General features: G+C 44.5%; 1 protein-coding gene across 1 annotated transcript in view; it reads right to left on the bottom strand.

The window, feature by feature from the left end:
• The window catches only part of LOC115461849 (proline-serine-threonine phosphatase-interacting protein 2-like), a 260,520-nt gene that overhangs the window by 71,484 nt on the left and 164,583 nt on the right, over positions 1-24,453 (bottom strand). Inside the window, exons 5-6 of the mRNA XM_030191905.1 lie at positions 22,034-22,140; positions 5,111-5,173 (exon numbers count right to left, since the gene is read on the bottom strand). Of these exons, the coding sequence (XP_030047765.1) occupies positions 5,111-5,173; positions 22,034-22,140 (170 nt within the window). The remainder of the gene's footprint in view (positions 1-5,110; positions 5,174-22,033; positions 22,141-24,453) is intronic.

Genomic DNA, 24,453 nt, shown 5'->3' on the forward strand with positions numbered 1-24,453 from the left:
ATGTGGTACAGCATTTTACATGTTCAAGTAGACACTTATAAAACTGCTACTGCACATAGATACGTAAAAGCAAACAACAGGACAACATACCACCTATTTTTATGTGACATACATGTAAGTTGGGAGACTGGAAGGTGGTAGAACTAGAGGACATTAATTGAGGTTGAAGGGGGGCAGACTCAGGAGTAATGTCAGGAAGTATTTTTTTCACAGAAAGGGTGGTAGATACGTGGAATGCCCTCCCGCGGGAGGTGGTGGAGATGAAAACGGTAATGGAATTCAAACGTGTGGGGATAAACACAAAGGAATCCTGTTTAGAAGAAAGGATCTACAGAATCTTAGCGGAGATTGGGTGGCAACACCGGTAATTGGGAATGAAAACCGGTGCTGGGCAGACTTCTAAGGTCTACGCCCTGATTGTAACTGAATAGATATGGAAAGTTCAAGAACAGTGCTGAGCAGACTTTTACAGTCTGTGCCCTGAGAAAGGCAAGGACAAATCAAACTTGGGTATACATATAAAAGAATCACATACCATGTAAAATTAGTTTATCTTGTTGGGCAGACTGGATGGACCGTACAGGTCTTTACCTGCTGTCATTTACTATGTTACTATGTAAGTGTTCCCAGGGAACTTTGCAATGTCCAAAAAGATCTACTACAATGGTTGATATATAAGCCTGGATGCCATGTTTTCTTTATTGAACAGGGTGCAGAGGTTTCTTCTGAACAGTTAAGTACTGCAGTAGATATTTTGAACCACACAAAGTTTTTTTTTTCCTGTAGTTTTTTGATCTTTTGAAGATTGCCTGCAGTGAAGATTTTCCTGATACAGAGCAGTTGCTCAAAACACCACCACATCAGTGACCTGCATTTTTTAAGTTAACTATTATTCATATATTTGTTATCACTGGTGATCTACAGTTTTGAAATTATTTATTACTAGTAAAAAAGGCCCGTTTCTGACACAAATGAAACGGGCGCTAGCAAGGTTTTCCTTGGAGTGTGTATGTTTGGGAGAGCGTATGTGAGAGTGACTGTTTGAGAGTCAGAGTGAAAGTGTGAGTGTGTGAGAGAGAGAGTGAGTCTGGGTGTGAGTGTGTTTGTGAGAGAGTGTGTGTGAGAATGAGAGTGTGTGCAAGTCTGTATGTGAGACACAGTGTGAGAGAGAGTGTGTGTGTGTGGGCAAGAGAGAGAGTGTGTGTGAGACACAGATTCTCTGTGAGAGTGAGTGTATGACACCAAGCGAGTGTGTGAGTGACTGTGGCACATAGAGAGTGAATGTGATACTGTGTGAGACAGAGTGTGTGAGAGTGAGAGTCAGAAAGACATTGTATATGAGAGAGAGAGTGTGAGCCGTGCCCTCCCAATCCATGGCCATCTGTCCCCTGCCCCCTCCATTCATCCTTTTCCAGCAATTCCCCTCTGTCCCTGAGTCGTGCCCTCCCAATCCATGGCCATCCATGTTTGTCTGTCACCTGCCCCCTCCATTCATCCCTATCCAGCATTTCCCCTCTCTGCCTGAGGCCTGCCCTGCAATCCATATCCATCCATGCCCATCTGTGCCCTCCATTCATCCCTATGCAGCAATTCCCCTCTCCCTGAGTCCTGCCCTTCCAATCCATGCCCATCCATGCTCCTCTGTCACCTGGCCCCTCCATTTTTCCCTATCCAGCATTTCCCCTCTCTGCCTGAGGCCTGCTCTGCAATCCATATCCATCCATGCCCATCTGTCCCCTCCATTCATCCCTATGCAGCAATTCCCCTCTCCCTGAGTCCTGCCCTTCCAATCCATGCCCATCCATGCTCATCTGTCACCTGGCCCCTCCATTTTTCCCTATCCAGCATTTCCCCTCTCTGCCTGAGGCCTGCTGTGCAATCCATATCCATCCATGCCCATCTGTCCCATCCATTCATCCCTATGCAGCAATTCCCCTCTCCCTGAGTCCTGCCCTTCCAATCCATGCCCATCCATGCTCATCTGTCACCTGGCCCCTCCATTTTTCCCTATCCAGCAATTTCCCTCTCTCCATGAGTCCTGCCCTCCCAATCCATGCCCATCCATGCTCCTCTTTCCCCTGCCCCCTCCATTCATCCATTTCTAGTAATTCCCCTCTCTCCCTGTGCCCTGCCTCCTAATCCATACCCATCCATGCTCCTCTGTCCCCTGCCGCCTCCATTCATCCTTTTCCAGCAAGTCCCCTCTTGCCCTTCCATGACCCCCCCCTCGCATCCATGCTACTCTCTCTCCCATGTCCCAGCCTGGCCCGCCCTCTTCTCCCCCCCCCCCCCTTCGCATCCATGCCTCGCATCCATGCCCCCCCCCTTTGCATCCATGCATCCCCCCCCCCCCCCCCCCGTTCGCATACATGCATCCCTTTTTTTTTTTTCTTCTTCGTTTTAACTTTACCTCCGTGGCGGTTCGTGCAGCGAAGCGTCAGGGAAGGAGGCGGCGCTCCCGACGTCTAGCTTTCCCTTCGCTGTGTTCCGCCCGAACACAGCGAAGGGAAGGCTAGACGTCGGGAGCGCCGCCTCCTTCCCTGACGCTTCGCTTCCCGATTTGTTTGGTTTGAGGCGAGGGTGGGGCAGAGACGGCTGGCTGGCTTGAAGGCTTCACTGGGAGTGACGTCAGATGGCTTCAAGGCTTCAAGGCTTCAGGGCTTGAAGCTTCCGGCTTCAAGTTTCCGGCTTCACAGAACGTTGTCTTCAGAACGTTCACGGTGCGTTTTATTATATTAGATTAGGAGTGGAGGAGTAGCCTAGTGGTTAGTGCAGTGGACTTTGATCCTGGGGAACTGAGTTCAATTCCCACTGCAGCTCCTTGTGACTCTGGGCAAGTCACTTAACCCTCCATTGCCCCTGGTACAAAAATAAGTACCTGAATACATGTAAACCGCTTTGAATGTAGTTGCAAAAAAAAAAAACCTCAGAAAGGCAGTATATCAAGTCCCATTTCCTTTTCCCATTATATCACTGGTGGATTTGTGCACTTATATATATTTTTTTTTTAATTTTTCCTGAACAAATGGACTAATAATTATACTATCGAAGCTATAAATGGCTGAATGCCTGCTTCATTTATGATGGTCCATAAATCCTAGGAAAATTAGTGACATGAACTGTGACTCGTAAAGTAATTGGTATGTGATGTTTGTTGATGTTACTGTAGCATTTTACCTTATTTTCTGGACTATTTTTTCTCCATCTGCCTTTAGAAAATAAACACAAAATATGCACTGATGAGCATCCCCTGCCTAGGTACCCAGTTATAAAACGACCCTCTATGTCAATACATCAGGATGCAAGCTTTAAGAACTAGTTAAGTCCCCCCTCCCCCTCAGATGGAGTAGGGACCTGCTATGCTTTGGGGAGGAGACAGAATGTTCTGGATGTGCCAACAGATGTCTATCAGGAGGGGCTATGCAAATGAGAGGAGATTGTTGCTGCTGTGATGCCCAAGGGTTGTAACAATCATGGTAAGATCTTTAGTAATCATAGGAATAAAGGGCAAAGCCTACAACAAGATGGAATTTTTTTCTGCAGTTTTTTGAGATGTGGTCTGATTGAAAATGATAATAGACCAGAAATTTTGAATAATAAAATGAGTATTATTATAAACTAGTAAAAAAGGCCCGTTTCTGACACAAATGAAACGGGCGCTAGCAAAGGTTTTCCTCGGAGTGTGTATGTTTGAGAGAGTGTATGTGAGAGTGACTGTGTGTGTGAGAGAGAGTGAATGTGCGAGTGTGTGTGTGTGTGTGTGTGAGAGAGAGAGTGAGTCTGGGTGCGAGTGCATCTGTGAGAGAGAGAATGTGCGTGTGAGAATGAGAGTGTGTGCAAGTGCGTATGTGAGACAGTGTGAGAGAGAGAGAGTGTGTTTCACACAGATACAGTGTGTGCGAGAGAGAGAGTGTGTGTGAGACACAGACTCTCTGTGAGACTGAGTGTATGAGACCAAGAGAGTGTGTGAGTGACTGTGTGACACATAGAGAGTGAATGTGATACAGTGTGAGACATAGAGTGTGTGAGAGACAGTGTTTGAGAGTGAGAAAGAGAAAGACCTTGACTGTCAGAGAGAGTGTGTGAGAGAGAGTGTGTGTGTGACAGAGATACCTCCCCCTCTCTGGTGTCAGGCCCCCCCTCCCTCCCTCTCTCTGATGTCAGGCCCCCCCTCTCTCTGGTTTCTGAGCGTTACTGTGCAGGACGCTGAGCTCTGGCTGTGCTTCAAGGAACTGACCAATCCTATTTAATAGAATGCACCTCCAACATTCTGAAGCCGAGAAACCTCGTGTGGTTGGTCACTTCTGCTTGTGACGAACCCGGAAGTACGTGATGTCAATTCAGGAGATGGATACAGAAAGCAGGAATGCCTCAGCCATGCAGTCAGCTTCAGAATGTTGGAGGTGCGTTTTATTATATAGGATGATTAATATCAAGATTATTTCCTTTTTCCCAGAGTTCTGGGTATGACTCCTAAAATTTTCCTCAGAAATATTTCCTCAATTTATTATTTTAAAAGGAGTGAAGCCTGTGAAAACTGGGATTACTTTAATCAGTGGGATTTGAATTAGAGACTTAAGTATATGTATTGTTAAATAATTTCTGGTTTTTAAAAGAGAAAGAATGTAATCAGATGTATTATTTTTAACTAATATTGGACAAGAAGTATGTTTTGAATGAAATGATTTGACTATACACCGTATTGGCCTTGAAGAAGCCAACCAGATGATCAATGTGGAATAATGAATTAGACGAGTAATATCTGGGGATAATCAGGTTAATACCACGGGGGGTTTTTTCTGTTTACTGTTTAATTGATCTCCTTATCTTGTTTCACTCTCCCTATTTAGTGGTCTAAGGAAGAGAATAGAATTACCTGACTGAAATAATTCCTACATATTACTTTCTCTGTATTTCCAGCAAGTTGTTTTATCGCTTGTAAAAAATTTAAATGGTTATAAATAAAAAAATTTTTAAAAATTAAGCTGTGGTCTGATAATCCTGGGAAAATCCCCAGATTCTGTTACACGTGAGCTCAAGATGTGATCATGATTTTTCAGATTCTTTCTCTCTCTGCAAAAGATTATATCTAGCTGAGTTAGCAACTTACGTCCATTGTTTTCTTGTACTGCAGGAACTTCTGTTTGTGTACAGTCTCCATCACGCTCTCCGTCTGGGGAAAGAACAGGATCTGTATCAGTAACACAGCACCACAGATGCCAGAGGGGGGAAAGGGACTTAGTGGATAAAAAGTGATTTTACTCTTCAGGTTCCCTATTCAGAATCGGGGGTTGGTTTGCAAAGAAATAAAAAAAGAATGCCGTAAATCAGTGAACTGAAATCCTGCACCAAAAATATTCCAGCACCTCTAAAACTGCAATCTGGGGAGCCTCTGGAATGTAAAAGAAACATGAGACCCCACTACCACCCTATGTCCAGTGCACCCTCCTGGCGGTAATTTCAGATAACGCTTGGATGCATTATTTATTTCCTCCTAGGCACGCCAGTTCCAGTGGTATTCGGCACTTGGCATGCACGAACCAGTCACCACACGTGTGGTCACTGCGCATGTAGCGCATGAGCCTTTACCGCTAGATCAATGGATGGCATTAAGGGCTCAGGCCGGTTTCGGACACACTCTGGTTTCATTTTTACCGCAGGCCCTTTTCCCATCCCATTAGAAAAAAAACATTTTTTGTAGATGTGGTAAAAATTGGCCCAGTGCACGCCTAATACATGTGCCTATACTGCCGCAGGCCACTTTTTACCGCGGCTTAGTAAAAGAACCCCTAAAAGAGTTAACAGAGACTTCAATACAATGAAATTTAAATAAATTGAACCTCAGTGCTCCAACCAACAAACGCAAGTTTTAGCAACACTGGTATAACAGGAGTCCCATTCTAATCGTCAGCTCCTCTATATAAAAGGCCGAAAGAAAAAAAGAGCAGTGTAAAAAATCTCACACAGAGAAAAAGCACTGTTCCCAAAAAAACCGAACCTCACTTTGGATTAATAACTCAGGGGCCATTTTACGGAGCGGTAGTAAGCCCAACGCGGGCTGACCAAATGCTAATCTGGAAATACCGCCAGCTGTACGTGAGCACCGGCAGTAGTTCCAGTCCCAGCGTGTGCCATTTGCCGCGCTATGGAAAATCGGCCACGGTTACTGCCGGGTTAGCGCGGGAGCCCTTACAGCCACCTCACTAGGTGGCGGTAAATGCTCCCCCTCACAAGGTCATGCGGTAAGAGCAATCTTACCATGGGGCTATGCCCATTTTCAGGCATTTTTACCTGCTACGGTAAAAAGGGCAACAGCACGCTGTCAAAATGGCTCCTGTTGCTAGCGCAGGGCCCCTTTTCCTGCAGCTTAATAAAAGGACCCCTCAATCGCCCCTATGAAAAATCTTATTATCAAATTTTTTAAAATACCATTCTAATTATTAATTGCTAGAAATCACAACAAAATTTATCTTGCTGCATGTCTCTTGGCTTTCCACGTCATCATGCTCAATAAAAACAATCAGCCAGTGTCCTTATTTAAGGTTCACAAACTATGAAGAAACCACCAAAAACAAATCAAAAATAACAAAAAAAAAAAAACCCCGACAGTGGTGCCTCTGTTTCTTGAAATAAACGTCGCTTCAGGAGGTAAGTTACAGGAACTTCAGACCCTATAATACCATGACAGTAATGAACCTCCCTCCAAAGCCAAGACATGTGGAGTATGATCTCAGTCTCTCAAACGTATCGCTAACTTGCTGTAGTTTGTGCATCCCACCAAAAACAGCTTCCTTCTGAAGGTCATAGGATGTCTGAGGACATTGCTTGGTACCTGAGGATCTTCTCCCTCTCTATACAATTTACAGAATAATTTATTGCCCCTTGTTCTTTATCCATTCTTTTTTAAACTTCTCTCTCACCCTCCATTCTCTCTCGTCTTGCTGTCTCTGCTTTTATGTCTCCCATCTCACATACACACACCATTGGTTCTTAATTCCAATTCATGGGATCTCCTCCAACTGCTCTGGTTTGGAGGGTATCCAGAGAATATCCAAACATACACATTCACATACCCTGCCCCTGCCTTGCCCTTTTCTAACACCAGCATTTCAGATCATCAAAAGGGCCAAACCCCCCTCTCAGCAAACCAAGGGAGATTGGGATCCTTCCTTCTCACCCCTCTCTGTGATTTGAAATGACTTATGTGACCTTTCCCTTGAAAGGTTTAGGGACTTGTCCTGAAAGGGTTATTAGAGGTTAGAAATTACTCATCTAAAACCATAAAGGAAGCACTTTTGGCTCTGAAGCATTAAATTCATATACCATGAAGTATATCCACCTACATTTGGTATGTGAACCAGGTTAATTTGTGTACATTGATTATCCTGCAAAGCAGACCCCTTTGTATTAGTGGAGGAAGGAATGACAGAGAATCAGAATGGAGAACCCCTGTTTTGCACCACAACGAAAGCCTGCCTTATCTAAATCAGCTTTCAGCCTCCAGATCCAAGGAAAGAACCCCTGTGTGTGCTGTTTGCTATGCAAACATGCTATTATAACGTAATTATTGTAATTTATCAAAGAAGCCTGTGTCAGTTTCACAGGCAAATCATTCTGTGGGAAGGTACAAATTTCATGGGCAAAACGCCAAAAGCTATCACAGCCAAATTCACTGCACTCCATACTGATTCTTGCAGCTTCCATAACCTCTCCAAGTTATGCACTGCTTATTAATGAATTGCTTTATGCTGAAAAATTACACACAAAAAATGCAGGTGCAAATCTCCATGCATAATTTTCCTAGGGCAGTAATTCAGTGCAAACTTTCCAGGGTAGTTTTGCTTTGATTGGTGCAAGCAGTGGAGCTGATGCAGAAAGCTAGCGAAGACAGAAGCACACTTCAGCGAGGCATCTGCACAAAGTTTTATGCAGAGAAGCATTTCAGGAGACGTGGAGGGGCATAATCGAACAGAAACGCCTATCTCCATGGGCGTTTATCTCCGAGAACGGGTCCGTGAAGGGGCGGAGTGAACCGTATGTTCAAAAGAAAATAGACGCCCATGTTTTATTCGCCAAGGTGTGAGCTGGGCGTTTTTGCTTTTCACCGATAATGGAAAATGAAATCGCCCAGCTCAAAAACGAATAAATCCAAGGCATTTGTTCGTGGGAGGGGCCAGGATTCATAGTGCACTGGTCCCCCTCACATGCCAGGACACCAACCGGGCACCCTAGGGGGCACTTTTACAAAAACAAAAAAAAAGGTAAAAGAGCTCCCAGGTGCATAGCACCCTTCCCTTGGGTGTTGAGCCCCCCAAATCCCCCTCAAAACCCACTGCCCACAAGTCTACACCATTACTATAGCCCTAAGAGGTGAAGGGGGGCACCTACATGTGGGTACAGTGGGTTTGGGGGGGTTGGACGACTAGTAGCATTAAGCAGCACAATTGTAACAGGTAGGGGGGGGGATGGGCCTGGGTCCACCTGCCTGACGTCCACTGCACCCCCTAACAACTGCTCCAGGGACCTGCAAACTGCTGCTTGGGAGGAGGGTATGACATTTGAGGGTGAAAGTAAAAAGTTGTGAAACATCATTTTTTTGTGGTGGGAGGGGGTTAGTGACCACTGGGGGAGTCAGGGGAGGTCATCCCCGACTCCCTCTGGGGGTCATCTGGTCATTTAGGGCACTTTTTGGGGCCTTATTCGTGAAAAAACAGGGTCCAGGAAAAGTGCCCTAAATTCTAGCTACAAACGCATCCATTATCGGCGAAAGGCGCCCATCTCTGTTCGCCCGATAACCACGCCCCAGTTCCGCCTTCACCACGCCTCCGACACGCCCCCGTCAACTTTGTCCGCATCCGCGACGGAGTGCAGTTGAAAGCGTCCAAAGTTCGGCTTTCGATTATACCGCTTTATTTGTTTTTGTGAGAAAAACGCCCATCTCCCGATTTAGGTCGGAACTTGGGCGTTTTTCTCGTTCGATTATAAGCTGGATAATGTTGCATGAATCCATACATAGGACACTGGCGCACAGCATATTAAAACAAATGGTAATGAAACTATTAGCTATTCTGCCCCAATGCAGAGAAGTACACAGAAGAATTTAAGGCAAGCATAATGTTAGAACTTGGATGCCAGGTCTGGGAAGGCATAGAAGGGTGAGTTCAGACGATTTAATGCCAGGTTGTTTTTTTTTCTTCTTCTTTTTTTTAAATTGATTAGCCATAGCTATTACAATACAAAGACTAAGAAACAAATGGAAAATAAATCCAAAACAGAAAATGTTACCTAAGAAAAATCGATATACATTATAGTCCACATCTAGGAAACTGAAATGAGTTGACAGGTGCGACAGAAACTAAGGGTCCCTTTTTCAAGGGCACGCTAAGAATAAGCATGCGCTAAATGCTAGAGACACCCATGTATTCCTATGGGTGTCTCTAGTGTTTTGCGTGCGCTAATAATTATCGTGCACTAAAACCGCTAGCGCACCTTTGCAAAAGACCCCCTAAACAAATGAAAATGTTCCCCAAAGCACCAAAACCAGGCAACACAAAATATTCAATTTTCTCCATCATACTCTAACCAATACTAAAACAAATCAGGAAAACCTGTCCAGAAAGTACTGGTTTAACCACAAAAAAAGATTCTAAATGAGAAGGATCAAAGTATATCTATTGTTCCCAGAGTGGATCAGGAATTTGCAGGGAAATTTCAGGAAAGAAAAGTTGCCCCCACAGCCAAAGCTTTTGGCTTCAGCTGCTGGAATTGCTTTCTGCGAAGCTCAGTCTGCCTGGACACATCTGACAACATATAGATTTGTTGACCACAGAAAGGCACAGTTGTCTTTGCCAGTTTTTTTCTTTTTGCTGCGAGCATAACAGTGCCTTCAACTTTTAATATAGAAAACGGGGACAGGGTGGGGAGAGGGTTCTGGGCACAGGTCCAAGCAGAAAAAAATAGTTATATCTGCACAAGAACTAGAATGTTCTGCACATAACTATCAGCTTCACAAAAAAGTATATAACAATATGAGTGTTGGAATGTTATTTATTAGGTACTATCTAAGGACTGCCTGTGTGACAAAAGAGAGGAAGCCCATTCAGTTCATTTGGGCTTCCTCTCATTTGCCACACCTGGAATCTCTAGCGCAGTTCAGTAAAAGAGACCCTAAGTTCTCTTCTTTTTGTCTCAATTTTACTATGTATCTCTGATGGATGTACTTCATTTATTGATGTAAGTCGCATTGAACTCTGTATGGGAATATTGGCGACTAATAAGAAATAATGTAATGAAATATGCGATAATACTTTCGTTTTGCTAAGACATACACAAAGCACTACAATAGCTGCCCTCCGTGCAGAAACTTGTGCGCAGGCATTCGACAGGCTCACCTCAATTAGTGCACAAGTTCTGTGTGCTTCAGATTTGCATATGATTAGCTTATTGCATTGGCAAGGAGTGCTTTCTTGGTAAATTTGCAGTAGAAACTGCATGACTTTCTGAATCTGCTCCAGAATTTGCATAAAGGCACCCTATTTATTTACTATTCACACTTCTATACAGTAAATCCCCGTGGAGGGGCATTTTCGAAAGGGACGTCCAAGTTGCGATTTGGACGTCCTTGCAAAACGGTGAAATCCAGGGGCGGGGAAACCCGTATTTTCGAAACAAGATGGACGTCCATCTTTCGTTTCAAAAATACCGTCAGGGACGTCCAAATCCTTAAATTTGGACGTCCCTAGATTTGGACTTCCCTAGACATGGACATTTCTGACTTTTGGCAATTTTTGAAACCAAAGACGTCCATGTCAAAAACGTATTAATGCAAGCCATTTGGGTGTGGGAGGAGCCAGCATTTGTAGTGCACTGGTCCCCCTCACATGCCAGGACACCAACTGGGCAACCCTAGGGGGCACTGCAGTGGACTTCATAAAATGCTGCCAGGAACATACAGTGGTGGAAATAAGTATTTGATCCCTTGCTGATTTTGTAAGTTTGCCCACTGACAAAGACATGAGCAGCCCATAATTGAAGGGTAGGTTATTGGTAACAGTGAGAGATAGCACATCACAAATTAAATCCGGAAAATCACATTGTGGAAAGTATATGAATTTATTTGCATTCTGCAGAGGGAAATAAGTATTTGATCCCCCACCAACCAGTAAGAGATCTGGCCCCTACAGACCAGGTAGATGCTCCAAATCAACTCGTTACCTGCATGACAGACAGCTGTCGGCAATGGTCACCTGTATGAAAGACACCTGTCCACAGACTCAGTGAATCAGTCAGACTCTAACCTCTACAAAATGGCCAAGAGCAAGGAGCTGTCTAAGGATGTCAGGGACAAGATCATACACCTGCACAAGGCTGGAATGGGCTACAAAACCATCAGTAAGACACTGGGCGAGAAGGAGACAACTGTTGGTGCCATAGTAAGAAAATGGAAGAAGTACAAAATGACTGTCAATCGACAAAGATCTGGGGCTCCACGCAAAATCTCACCTCGTGGGGTATCCTTGATCATGAGGAAGGTTAGAAATCAGCCTACAACTACAAGGGGGGAACTTGTCAATGATCTCAAGGCAGCTGGGACCACTGTCACCACGAAAACCATTGGTAACACATTACGACATAACGGATTGCAATCCTGCAGTGCCCGCAAGGTCCCCCTGCTCCGGAAGGCACATGTGACGGCCCGTCTGAAGTTTGCCAGTGAACACCTGGATGATGCCGAGAGTGATTGGGAGAAGGTGCTGTGGTCAGATGAGACAAAAATTGAGCTCTTTGGCATGAACTCAACTCGCCGTGTTTGGAGGAAGAGAAATGCTGCCTATGACCCAAAGAACACCGTCCCCACTGTCAAGCATGGAGGTGGAAATGTTATGTTTTGGGGGTGTTTCTCTGCTAAGGGCACAGGACTACTTCACCGCATCAATGGGAGAATGGATGGGGCCATGTACCGTACAATTCTGAGTGACAACCTCCTTCCCTCCGCCAGGGCCTTAAAAATGGGTCGTGGCTGGGTCTTCCAGCACGACAATGACCCAAAACATACAGCCAAGGCAACAAAGGAGTGGCTCAGGAAGAAGCACATTAGGGTCATGGAGTGGCCTAGCCAGTCACCAGACCTTAATCCCATTGAAAACTTATGGAGGGAGCTGAAGCTGCAAGTTGCCAAGCGACAGCCCAGAACTCTTAATGATTTAGAGATGATCTGCAAAGAGGAGTGGACCAAAATTCCTCCTGACATGTGTGCAAACCTCATCATCAACTACAGAAGACGTCTGACCGCTGTGCTTGCCAACAAGGGTTTTGCCACCAAGTATTAGGTCTTGTTTGCCAGAGGGATTAAATACTTATTTCCCTCTGCAGAATGCAAATAAATTCATATACTTTCCACAATGTGATTTTCAGGATTTAATTTGTGATGTGCTATCTCTCACTGTTACCAATAACCTACCCTTCAATTATGGGCTGCTCATGTCTTTGTCAGTGGGCACACTTACAAAATCAGCAAGGGATCAAATACTTATTTCCACCACTGTAGCTCCCTTACCTTGTGTGCGGAGCCCCCCAAAACCCACTACCCCCAACTGTACACCACTACCATAGCCCTTACGGGTGAAGGGGGCACCTATATGTAGGTACAGTGGGTTTGTGGTGGGTTTTGGAGGGCTCGCTGTTTCCTCCACAAATGTAACAGGTGGGGGAGGGGGTATGGGCCTGCGTCCGCCTGCCTGAAGTGCACTGCAGTACCCACTAAAACTGCTCCTGGACCTGCATGCGCTGTCATGGACCTGAGTATGACATCTGAGGCCGGCACAGAGGCTGGCACGACATATTTTTAAAGATGTTTTTTGAGGGTGGGAGAGGGTTAGTGACCACTGGGGGAGTAACAGGAGGTCATCCTCGATTCTCTCCGGTGGTCATCTGGTCATTTCAGGCACCTTTTTGTGCCTTAGTCGTAATAAAAACACGTCCGGGTGAAAACGTCCAAGTGTTCGTCAGGGACGTCCTTGTTTTTTTTCGATTATGTGTCAAGGATATCCAAGTGTTAGGCACGCCCAAGTCCCGCCTTCGCTACGCCTCCAACACGCCCCCTTGAACTTTGGCCATCCTTGCGATGGAGTGCAGTTGGAGACGTCCTAAATCGAGTTTCGATTATACCGATTTGCACGTCCCTGGGAGAAGGAAGTTCATCTTCTGATTTATGTTGAAAGATGGACATCCTTCTCTTTCGAAAATGAGCTCCATAGTATCTTATTAGTAGTATTCATCAAAACGTCCTTATGTCTTTGTTACCTCTCTCTCTCTTTCTGGAATAATTTATAACAGCATAGAATATTGGCCCATAGTCTTATTTAAACTGCAACAAAGGTAGGGATGTAATGAGAATGCAGCACTCCTGTAAGCCTTACAAAAGTATCACAACTTCCTTTTTAATACAACCTATTCTTTCCTTAGCCACCTCAAAAAGGGAAAATCTGAACACAAGAGATGATTTACGGTATACTTCTCCTTTCTCAGCAGCCATCCTCTCCATAGTTTTCTCCCTTCCCTCAGTCTGAGAGGAAGTACATAGAGCTGAGAGGAGCAGCATGGGTAACATGAGTGCATGTGTCTCAGCTGAATTCACATGCCTCCAAAGCGAAAGCCATGGTCTGATCTCCACCACTTGCAACTCCATTGTATAATGCCAGTTAAGAAAGGAGACCTGGCACTGTGAGCAGAAGTAGGTAGAGCAGACAGCCCAGGAATCTCCCATGAAAACCAGGAAACTTACACTGTTTGCCCATTTAAAATAACATGTTAGCCATCTCCCTGAAAACTGACTTCATAGTTTCACTCATAAAGCCCTACGTTGCTCTCTGGCATCAAAGGTACATCCTCCTTTCTCGCCTTCTTATGAGGACAGGCTTCCAGAGCTTGAGTCTCTAGGGTAGTATGCTAGAAAAGCCTCGAAACCTGAGCTATTTTGTTTAGCCTCAAAAGTGCCTTATGCAGGAGAGCTTGAGGAGAATGAATGCTCCTGGTTGTTAGTTCCTTGATGACAATATAAATGCTTCATGGTGTGGTCTTCAGTGTTCTTTGATGTAGTGGAACTTGCTCCTGCCCAGCCTTCTTAAGAGGGCAGATTTCCTTTATGTCAGCCTTTAGGCTAGTATTCTGCAAAAGTCTTGATATACAAGCCTACTGCTCAATGTTGAAAGCTCTCAATCCCTTGTCCTCCTCTGCTGACTTATGCAAGGAAGCCTGAGAAGAATGGATGGCAGTTTGTCCTGCCTCTTATTTAACCCCATAGAGGAAGATGAGGTAGCATTTAACACTGAATGAATGGTCAGTGAAGGCATCAACTTGGATATCAATGAAAATCTGTTGGGCTACCGAATGATTATGTCATTGGCCATGTGCTGGGTAAGTTAGGATTTGTGTTATCAGCCAATGTATTTTATGGTGATTTATTTGGTGGTTATTTTATTATAGTATAGTTGTTTTATTTTGATTGTATCTGCTGTTGTGTTTGATTTTATGAACGTGGTATTGTAATCCACCCTGGATAAAGTGGAATATATAAATAATAAACAATAAAGGACAATGGGTTCGAGCCAGACAGTCTCAAATCTAAGGACTTGCTGTCAAGGATGTTGACATTGATTTAGAGATTGGCGACTGAATGGTCTAAAAGATGTCCTGGAGCTTGAGCCTTTGCAGTTTTATGACCCTAGGATAAATTTTGGTACCAATTAGGCATCTTTTCATATCATGATTAATGCAGGCATTCAATGAAATTATCTGTAATTAATTGACATTTTTTTATTATGGGGTCTTTTTACTAAGCCATGCTAAAAACTAGCCAGCGCTGTTAGCGCATGGCTTTACCATGCACTGCGGCCACTTTTAGCGCAGAAGTAAAATGAGTGTATTTATTTATTTATTGCATTTGTATCCCACATTTTCCCACCTCTTTGCAGGCTCAACGTGGCTTACAATACATCATGAATAGTGGAAATCTACTATAATAAAACTCACCCTCAACGTTCTGAAGACAACGTTCTGAAGTCAACTCAGTCACTCCCTGAAGGGTTTGTTAGTTCATGGTGGTGAAGCCACCCCACTGACCATGTCTCTCTGCCCCGCCCTCGCATCAAACGTGATGACGTCGAGGGCGGAAAAATTACAGTGAACTGACCGAAGGGATCGCAGAAACATTGCCAGGCAACGGTACTCCACGTAAGCCGCATGACGGACCAATCAGAAAAAAGCACCCTCAACGTTCTGAAGCGCACAGGACCATCGCTGAACTGTTCCCAGGCAATGCTACGCGACGTAAGACGGACCTATCAGAGGAAACTACATGGCAAGAAGAGAGGAGCATTCACCAGCAGAACGGCTCATTATCTGTGTGCAGCATGGAGAGCAGAGGACCACTGCTAGAACGACAGAAGAATATTCCTGCTGTGGGCATTCACCAGAAGAACTCATTATCTGTGCAGCACGAAGAGCAGAGGACCACCGCTAGCTGTGGGTATGTGCGAAAATAGACCGGGGGGGGGGGGAAATTTTAAATACACTATATTTGTGTTCGCTTGACGTGGAGTCGGTGGAGCCAGAGAACAGCGTGCCCCTCACCATCTGGGACGTGGGTGGCCAGGACAAGCTGCGGCCCAGCTGGAAGGATTACCCGCGACCCAGCCAGCAGCAAACAGCGACCCCGGCAGGGGGAGGAGTAGGGAAACGCGTGTTTCCCTACTCCTCCCCTGCCTAGGAATCGCTGGAGACTGGCTGCAGAGAGGGAGGGAGGGGGGGGGCTGACAACAGAGAGGGGGGGGAGATGTCACACACACTCTCTCTCTCTCACACACTCTCTCTCACAGTCAATGTCTTTCTTTCTCTCTCTCACTCTCACACACTGTCTCTCACACACTCTATGTCTCACACTGTATCACATTCACTCTTGTGTCACACAGTCACTCACACACTCTTGGTCTCATACACTCAGTCTCACAGAGAGTCGGTCTCACACACACTTGCTCTCTCGCACACACTGTATCTGTGTGAAACACACTCTCTCTCTCACACTGTGTCTCACATAAGCACTTGCACACACTCTCATTCTCACACACACACTTTCTCTCTGACAGACACACTCGCACCCAGACTCACTCACTCTCTCTCACACACACACTCGCACATTCACTCTCTCTCTCTCACACACAGTCACTCTCACATACACTCTCTCAAACATACACACTCCGAGGAAAACCTTGCTAGCGCCCGTTTCATTTGTGTCAGAAACGGGCCTTTTTTACTAGTATATAATAAAATAGACATTTAGTATTATGGAAGGATCTTGGGTAAACATGATAATAAAAAAGCATGAGGTTAGTATAACAAGCTAATATTATAAGACAATACTGGATATATGGGGATATATGCTATATCCCCCATTAATGGCAACATGCTAATTTCCCAATTAGCACAGGGCCATTACCATGGGAGCCCTTAGTGCCACCTATTTACTTAGTGGTAAGGGCTCCCACACTACTCCCATGGTAATCGGGCAGCATGCAGCAATGTGCCCCCGCTACCTGATTAGCGCAAGTTGCACCTACTCTCCGCCCATGGGCATGCTTCCCATACTGAAAAATAAAAATATATATATATTTCAGCACAGGATTAGCGCATGCTGAGCAGCGCACTACCGAGGAACACCTCAGCACATTCCGCAGTATTGCTTTTTAGCACGCAGGAGTCACGTACTAATGCTAGTAAAAGGGCCCCTTTATTCAGTAGACTGTTTGAAACTTGTGGCCTTTTTCTTAGCCATGATAAGAAGGCGGTAGAACTAGAGGACATGAATTGAGATTGAAGAGGCAGACTGAGGAGTAATGTCAGGAAGTATTTTTTCACGGAAAGGGTGGTAGATATGTGGAATGCCCTCCCTCGGGAGGTGGTGGAGATGAAAACGGTAATGGAATTCAAACATGCGTGGGATAAACACAAAGGAATCCTGTTTAGAAAGAATGGTCCCATGGAATCTTAGCGGAGATTTAGTGGCGACGCCAGTAATTGGGAAACAAAATTGGAGCTGCGCAGACTTCTACGGTCTATGCCCTGATCGTGACTGAATAGATAGGGATGGGCTTGAGTGTAAATTAGAAGGGGCTTCGACGTTAGCTTCAGAACTTAGTACAAGAACAGTGCTGGGCAGACTTCTACGGTCTGTGCCCTGAGAAAGGCAAGGATAAATCAAACTCGGGTATACATATAAAGTATCACATACCATGTAAAATGAGTTTATCTTGTTGGGCAGACCGGATGGACTGTACAGGTTTTTATCTGCCATCATTTGCTATGTTACTATGATAAGTAAGATGGTGTCAGCAAAACAGAAGTACAAATTTTGAAAAGGGAATTAAAGACATTTCCCAGATGGAAAATAAAACTTTTTTTTTTTAATTGAATTTTTGAGGGAGCCTAGTGACTACCAGTGAAGAGGTTCACGGAATTCATCCTACTTGCTCCAAGGAAGAAAAAAATTATTGAAGAAGGGTCTCATCACCCCAGAAAGCATGCTGTAGCACTGAGATTTTTAAATATATTTTTCAAAAAAGTCTCAGAAGCAAAACTGAAAATTATTTCTCTGAATTCAAATTAGTGTCACAGCAATAAGTTTGGGATACATGTGTGTGCACCCTGTTACTCTTTTAGTTCATTCTGATGCAAATTCGCAGTTTTTGCCATACAAAAATAGAAACACCATCTGCCTTGACTGTTTCCAGTAGTTAAAAAAATACCTCTGTTTTGTGGCAAGCTTTCTACACCCATTATACTATTCAGAATGCCAAAAATAAAAGCAACAAAATCCTTTATTGAACTGCAGACCACAAACAGTTTAAGGAAGGAAATATTGATAATTTTACAAGCTTTTGGCTCTCATGACTGTGTACACACACCCTTTTTTAAAACAGAGTCTGCTTTGAATGCATCTATAAAATAAACCTGAAGAACTTGAACACTGAGTCAGGGGATGTTCAAGTTCCATAGGCTTTTACAAGGATAAATAAAGCTGCTAGAAATTAGGGGAGAAATGTCTCCAGTTGGCAAACATATTTTTGCTTCTTGACAAATTCACATTTCTTGTACTATGGCTCCTTGAAGCAGGCCATAGTAGGACTCTTCTTTCTGTCAAATAATTCTGAGACCAAGGATAAAAACCATCTTCCTCTTGGTGATATACAAATACATCATGAGAGCAAGATTCAAAGCTGTTTTACCAGTGGAAATAGACTTTTTGAAAATTGCCTATCATTCCTGCAGAACCATCTTCCTGGGAACAGAGTTACAGTGGAGATTGCGACAACATAGCTCTGTATTTTTATAACACACATTGTTCTAGCCAGCAAACATGGCCGCAAGAAAATACATATGCAAAGGTTTGGAGGAACTTTTCCCTTGGGCAAAGAGGAATCACAGGTGGACTTCGTAACAATGCAGGCCTCATTTCTGACACCATGGGGTGCATTCCAGAATGCACTGTGTAGGGTCAAGCACCACCATTTTTCAAGAGGCAACCTGAAGGCAGGAGTGAGTGGTGTTGCTTCTGCCTCCCACCTTCCAGGTGTACAGGGGAGCTGTGGGAGGGGAGAAGGAACCACCAGGGACTTTTTAATTTGAGTGTTGAGGAAGGAAATCTACTAGATCACCATGGCTTTATGTTTTGGGTATAGGGGGGTGGGGAGATCAAGGGATGAGGTTTCACATGAGAGGAGTCCACTACACTACCAGGGATTTTTTTTTTTTTTAGTTTGGGGACAGTAGGGAAAAAATTCTATGGGACTCCCATCTCTCTTCCTGACAGTGCATGAGTGAATCTCCATTCATGCACTGATTGGAATGGAGACATTTGCAGCAAATGGCTGCTCATTACCCCAGCAGTGTGTGTTGTTATTTTCTGAGAGTACACACTTTTTAATGCAGCATTAATTTGTAATTTGCTTATTGCACTGGGGAGCTAAATGTTTCTATTAAGCTTACTATTATCAACCCCCAGATCCAGGAGCTTCTGCATGGCAGTAGACAACACTGCCATGGAGCCACAGACTGCCATAACATGCAATTACTCTTGCAAGTGAGACCCTTCTCAAGACAATGCAGTAGGTGAAGGAAAGCAAAAAATACTATTCACAGAGGAAAGGATTAATTTTGCTGTGGAAGGTTAAAAGGTAATTTAACTGGCTGCTAATTTATGCAGCAGCTACACACATTAACCAGTTTTCAAAGAGAATACAGTTCAAGCTTCTCCTACTCACCTACAAATGCACTCGATCTGCAGCCCCTCGTTACCTCTCTACCCTCATCTCCCCTTACGTTCCTACCTGTAACCTCCGCTCTCAAGACAAATCCCTCCTTTCAGTACCCTTCACCACCACCGCCAACTCCAGGCTCCACCCTTTCTGCCTCACCTCACCCCATGCTTGGAACAAACTCCCTGAGCCCATACGCCAGGCCCCCTCCCTGCCCATCTTCAAATCATTGCTCAAAGCCCACCTCTTCAATGTCGCCTTCGGCACATAACCTCTACACCTCTACTCAGGAAAGCTAGACTACCTCAACTTGACATTTCATCTTTTAGATTGTAAGCTCCTTTGAGCAGGGACCGTCCTTCTTTGTTAATTTGTACAGCGCTGCGTAACCCTAGTAGCGCTCTAGAAATGTTAAGTAGTAGTAGTAGTAATGTCTATGCATAATTTCCCTTTGAAAAACTACCCCATGGAATATATGCACATATAATTACAGCTGCTCTTTGGACTAAGGGCCACAACAGACCTTTCAGATCACAAAGGACTGAGGATTTTGCTGATGGGAGAGTCCCCCATCCCTGCCCAGCAAAATCCTTGGTTTTTCCAAGGATCTGAAAGGTCCAATGTAGCCCTTGGTCCAGTATCTCTTTTCAGTCCTCATGGTCCTGTCTCCCCTGTCTCCCTCCCCTGCATCTTCCCCCTTTCCCTGTGGTTCACCATCTCCCCTATTTCCTGCTACTACAGCTGTATCTTGGCAGACCACATCCAGCACTTTTCGTCCTCCCCCTTCCCCCTCCACCATTGTCCTGAATCTTCCCCCCAGAGAAGAAATGCTACCTTTCGTTGGTCTGGAGTTACCCTCTGCCACATCCCACCCCCTCTGGAAACTGGATTCTTGGTGGCAGTGTCATGTAAAGAAGTATACCTGGGAGTTGTCAGCATAAAAATGGCACTGAAAGCCATGAGAGGATAATAGCGCTCTAAGAGAACAAGTGGAGAGAGAAAATAGAAGAGGGCCTAGGGACAAGTCTAGGTACACTGGCGGATAGCAGAACAACATTGGAGAAAGAACCACTAGAGGACATACTCCTGTTTCTGGCGAGGATGCCAACATTCAAAGAACTACAGTAGCCCAGATGTGGCAAAACTATAGCCCATACTAGCAATCTAAACTATGTTGGAAAAAAAGATGATCTTATAGCTCTAAGCTGTCGTAATTCAGCAAAACACCCCTTTGCACAAATTATCAACTTGATGCTCCGTAGATAGTTGTCGATCCAAAATAAAATCTAATACTCTAGATGATTTATCAAAGGGTATTTCTCCTTGTTTTAAAGACTAGATTTTATGTAACTCTAGTTACTGAGGTGCCAAAATAGAGCAGCTTGGTCTTAGCTGTGTTTTTACTTTAAATAAATTTGAAGATGCCAAATAGTGGGTCTTTGAAATACATTCAGAAATTAAAACGCCTACATCAACAACATTCTTTGGCAAAGGTAGTAAGATAAAGATGTCATCAAGAGGCAACATAAAATAGTGAATTATCCATGGAACTTAAAGATGTTAAGCAACGCTGGTGACAAAGGTGAGCCCTGAGGAACACCAAAAATAGAACTCCAAGCAACTGAAAATTTCCTATTCTTCCTATCACTGTATTGCCTGTTGCTAAGAAAGCCCTTGAACCATTCCAAGACATTTCCAGCTAATCTCAAATCACACAACCTATTTACAACTAATGCATGGTCCACAGCATTGAAAGCACCTGAAACATCAAATTGCATCAGAACAGATGGAATATTCTGACTTAATAAGGCCTTAACTTTAGTAACCAATGTCACCAATAGAGATTCAGTACTGTGCATGGGTCTGAATCCATATTGAGACTCATGGAGACACTGATGTGAGTCTAAACAGGACATTAACTGTGATGCAACTATAGATTCCATTAATTTAGTGAGCCAAGAGATACTAGCAACAGGGCGAAAATTAGACACTTCAGTTAATTCTGAACCATTTGATTTCGGAATTGGAGTTAGAACTATTTTCCCAAGTTCCTCAGGGAAATTACCTTCTCTAACTAACACATTTAGTAATGACATTATCCAATCGACTAATTGAGTTGGAATGGTCCTTAGTAAGTAGGAAGGACAATGATCATGAAAACAAAAAACTTAACTAGCTTTCTTAAAAGGGAATTTACCTCATCAGATATAACTTTACCAAAATCAGACCTGCCATTTGGAAGCCCAGTCCCTGTATTAAAAGACTGTTCCAGTTATTTCTGGCCTGGGAATATGCAACAGTGTCCTGAGGCTTCTTCCAAAACCCTGCATTGTGGCTTGAAATCCAGCCTTAGATGAGTGCCAGGACTTGCTTGCCCTCTCTCCAGCAGCTCCATACATGGCTGATCTGGGCTGCTAAAGACCAGTTTTATTTTGTTACATTTGTACTCCACACTTTCCCACTCATGGCAGGCTCAATGCGGCAGGCAATGGAGGGTTAAGTGACTTGCCCAGAGTCACAAGGAGCTGCCTATGCCAGGAATCGAACTCAGTTCCTCAGGACCAAAGTCCACCACCCGAACCACTAGGCCACTCCTCCACTATGTTTTGGGAACTGAACTGGAGTCCCTTTGCAAAGTAGTACACAGTGCTGCTACTAAGTCACTGGGCTGCCCCCAAATATTCTTTTGAGAAAGGCCAGATGTTAACTTGGAAAATATGCCTCACCTTTTTCCGCTGCAGCTTCTGCCTTTCCTTGAACTCCTCCATCTTTCTGGCCTCATCTCGTAGAATCTGTGCCAGCTGGATATGACATTGTCCCACGTTCTCTATCTCTGCAATCAATTTGATTTCATGTATGAAAATGTAATATTTTACTTATCACAATACCTTCCACTGGTCACAGTAGAAAAACAGTGTACAATAACTACCAACACAGAAATATTCAATAGGATTATCATAATATCAAATCTCCCTCACGCCCTCCTTTCTCCTGCTACCTAATGCCTAAGAGAGAGTATCGCATGATCTGGTCCACACATGTTGTGGTTATACTGGAAAGAATGAAGTGGCCTAATGGCTAGAATGGAAGACCTGGTTTGAGCTCTCTTCTTCAAAATGATACAAGGAGCATATAAATGATTTATTTGCTCTCTGCTTTTAGCTAATGCTTGCTGCTATCTTATATCTTTCAGAGCTCCTTCTGATATCTGCTGTCTCCTCACTGTGGTAAAACTTCCAGACTACCAAGCCCACCCATGCCGGAAGTGATCTCACAAAAGGTGGTACTATTTCTTCAAAGAACCTTAGTGGTGCATGCCACATAGGCAAGTGCCGCATGTGCGTGATGAAGGAGCATGAACAAGGAGCAGGTCCTGTTCCTTAGTGCGCTCCTTCATGCACACCCTTTTTGTTGTTTGTTTATGATGAACTAGTCTACCCATTTTTTTTTTTTAGTGTCTTTATCTCCCCCCTGCTCTGCACTTTTACTATGTGTTTCTCGCAGCCAATTCCAGTATTCTGGGGTTACAGGCCACTTTCCCTCAGAATCTGTCTTCTCGCTCATCAGAACAATATCTACAGTGGGGGAAATAAGTATTTGATCCCTTGCTGATTTTGTAAGTGTGCCCACTGACAAAGACATGAGCAGCCCATAATTGAAGGGTAGGTTATTGGTAACAGTGAGAGATAGCACATCACAAATTAAATCCGGAAAATCACATTGTGGAAAGTATATGAATTTATTTGCATTCTGCAGAGGGAAATAAGTATTTAATCCCTCTGGCAAACAAGACCTAATACTTGGTGGCAAAACCCTTGTTGGCAAGCACAGCGGTCAGACGTCTTCTGTAGTTGATGATGAGGTTTGCACACATGTCAGGAGGAATTTTGGTCCACTCCTCTTTGCAGATCATCTCTAAATCATTAAGAGTTCTGGGCTGTCGCTTGGCAACTCGCAGCTTCAGCTCCCTCCATAAGTTTTCAATGGGATTAAGGTCTGGTGACTGGCTAGGCCACTCCATGACCCTAATGTGCTTCTTCCTGAGCCACTCCTTTGTTGCCTTGGCTGTATGTTTTGGGTCATTGTCGTGCTGGAAGACCCAGCCACGACCCATTTTTAAGGCCCTGGCGGAGGGAAGGAGGTTGTCACTCAGAATTGTACGGTACATGGCCCCATCCATTCTCCCATTGATGCGGTGAAGTAGTCCTGTGCCCTTAGCAGAGAAACACCCCCAAAACATAACATTTCCACCTCCATGCTTGACAGTGGGGACGGTGTTCTTTGGGTCATAGGCAGCATTTCTCTTCCTCCAAACACGGCGAGTTGAGTTCATGCCAAAGAGCTCAATTTTTGTCTCATCTGACCACAGCACCTTCTCCCAATCACTCTCGGCATCATCCAGGTGTTCACTGGCAAACTTCAGACGGGCCGTCACATGTGCCTTCCGGAGCAGGGGGACCTTGCGGGCACTGCAGGATTGCAATCCGTTATGTCGTAATGTGTTACCAATGGTTTTCGTGGTGACAGTGGTCCCAGCTGCCTTGAGATCATTGACAAGTTCCCCCCTTGTAGTTGTAGGCTGATTTCTAACCTTCCTCATGATCAAGGATACCCCACGAGGTGAGATTTTGCGTGGAGCCCCAGATCTTTGTCGATTGACAGTCATTTTGTACTTCTTCCATTTTCTTACTATGGCACCAACAGTTGTCTCCTTCTCGCCCAGCGTCTTACTGATGGTTTTGTAGCCCATTCCAGCCTTGTGCAGGTGTATGATCTTGTCCCTGACATCCTTAGACAGCTCCTTGCTCTTGGCCATTTTGTAGAGGTTAGAGTCTGACTGATTCACTGAGTCTGTGGACAGGTGTCTTTCATACAGGTGACCATTGCCGACAGCTGTCTGTCATGCAGGTAACGAGTTGATTTGGAGCATCTACCTGGTCTGTAGGGGCCAGATCTCTTACTGGTTGGTGGGGGATCAAATACTTATTTCCCTCTGCAGAATGCAAATAAATTCATATACTTTCCACAATGTGATTTTCCGGATTTAATTTGTGATGTGCTATCTCTCACTGTTACCAATAACCTACCCTTCAATTATGGGCTGCTCATGTCTTTGTCAGTGGGCACACTTACAAAATCAGCAAGG

This window comes from Microcaecilia unicolor, chromosome 2 (genome assembly GCF_901765095.1).
Source record: "Microcaecilia unicolor chromosome 2, aMicUni1.1, whole genome shotgun sequence".
Classification (NCBI taxonomy): Eukaryota; Metazoa; Chordata; class Amphibia; order Gymnophiona; family Siphonopidae; genus Microcaecilia; species Microcaecilia unicolor.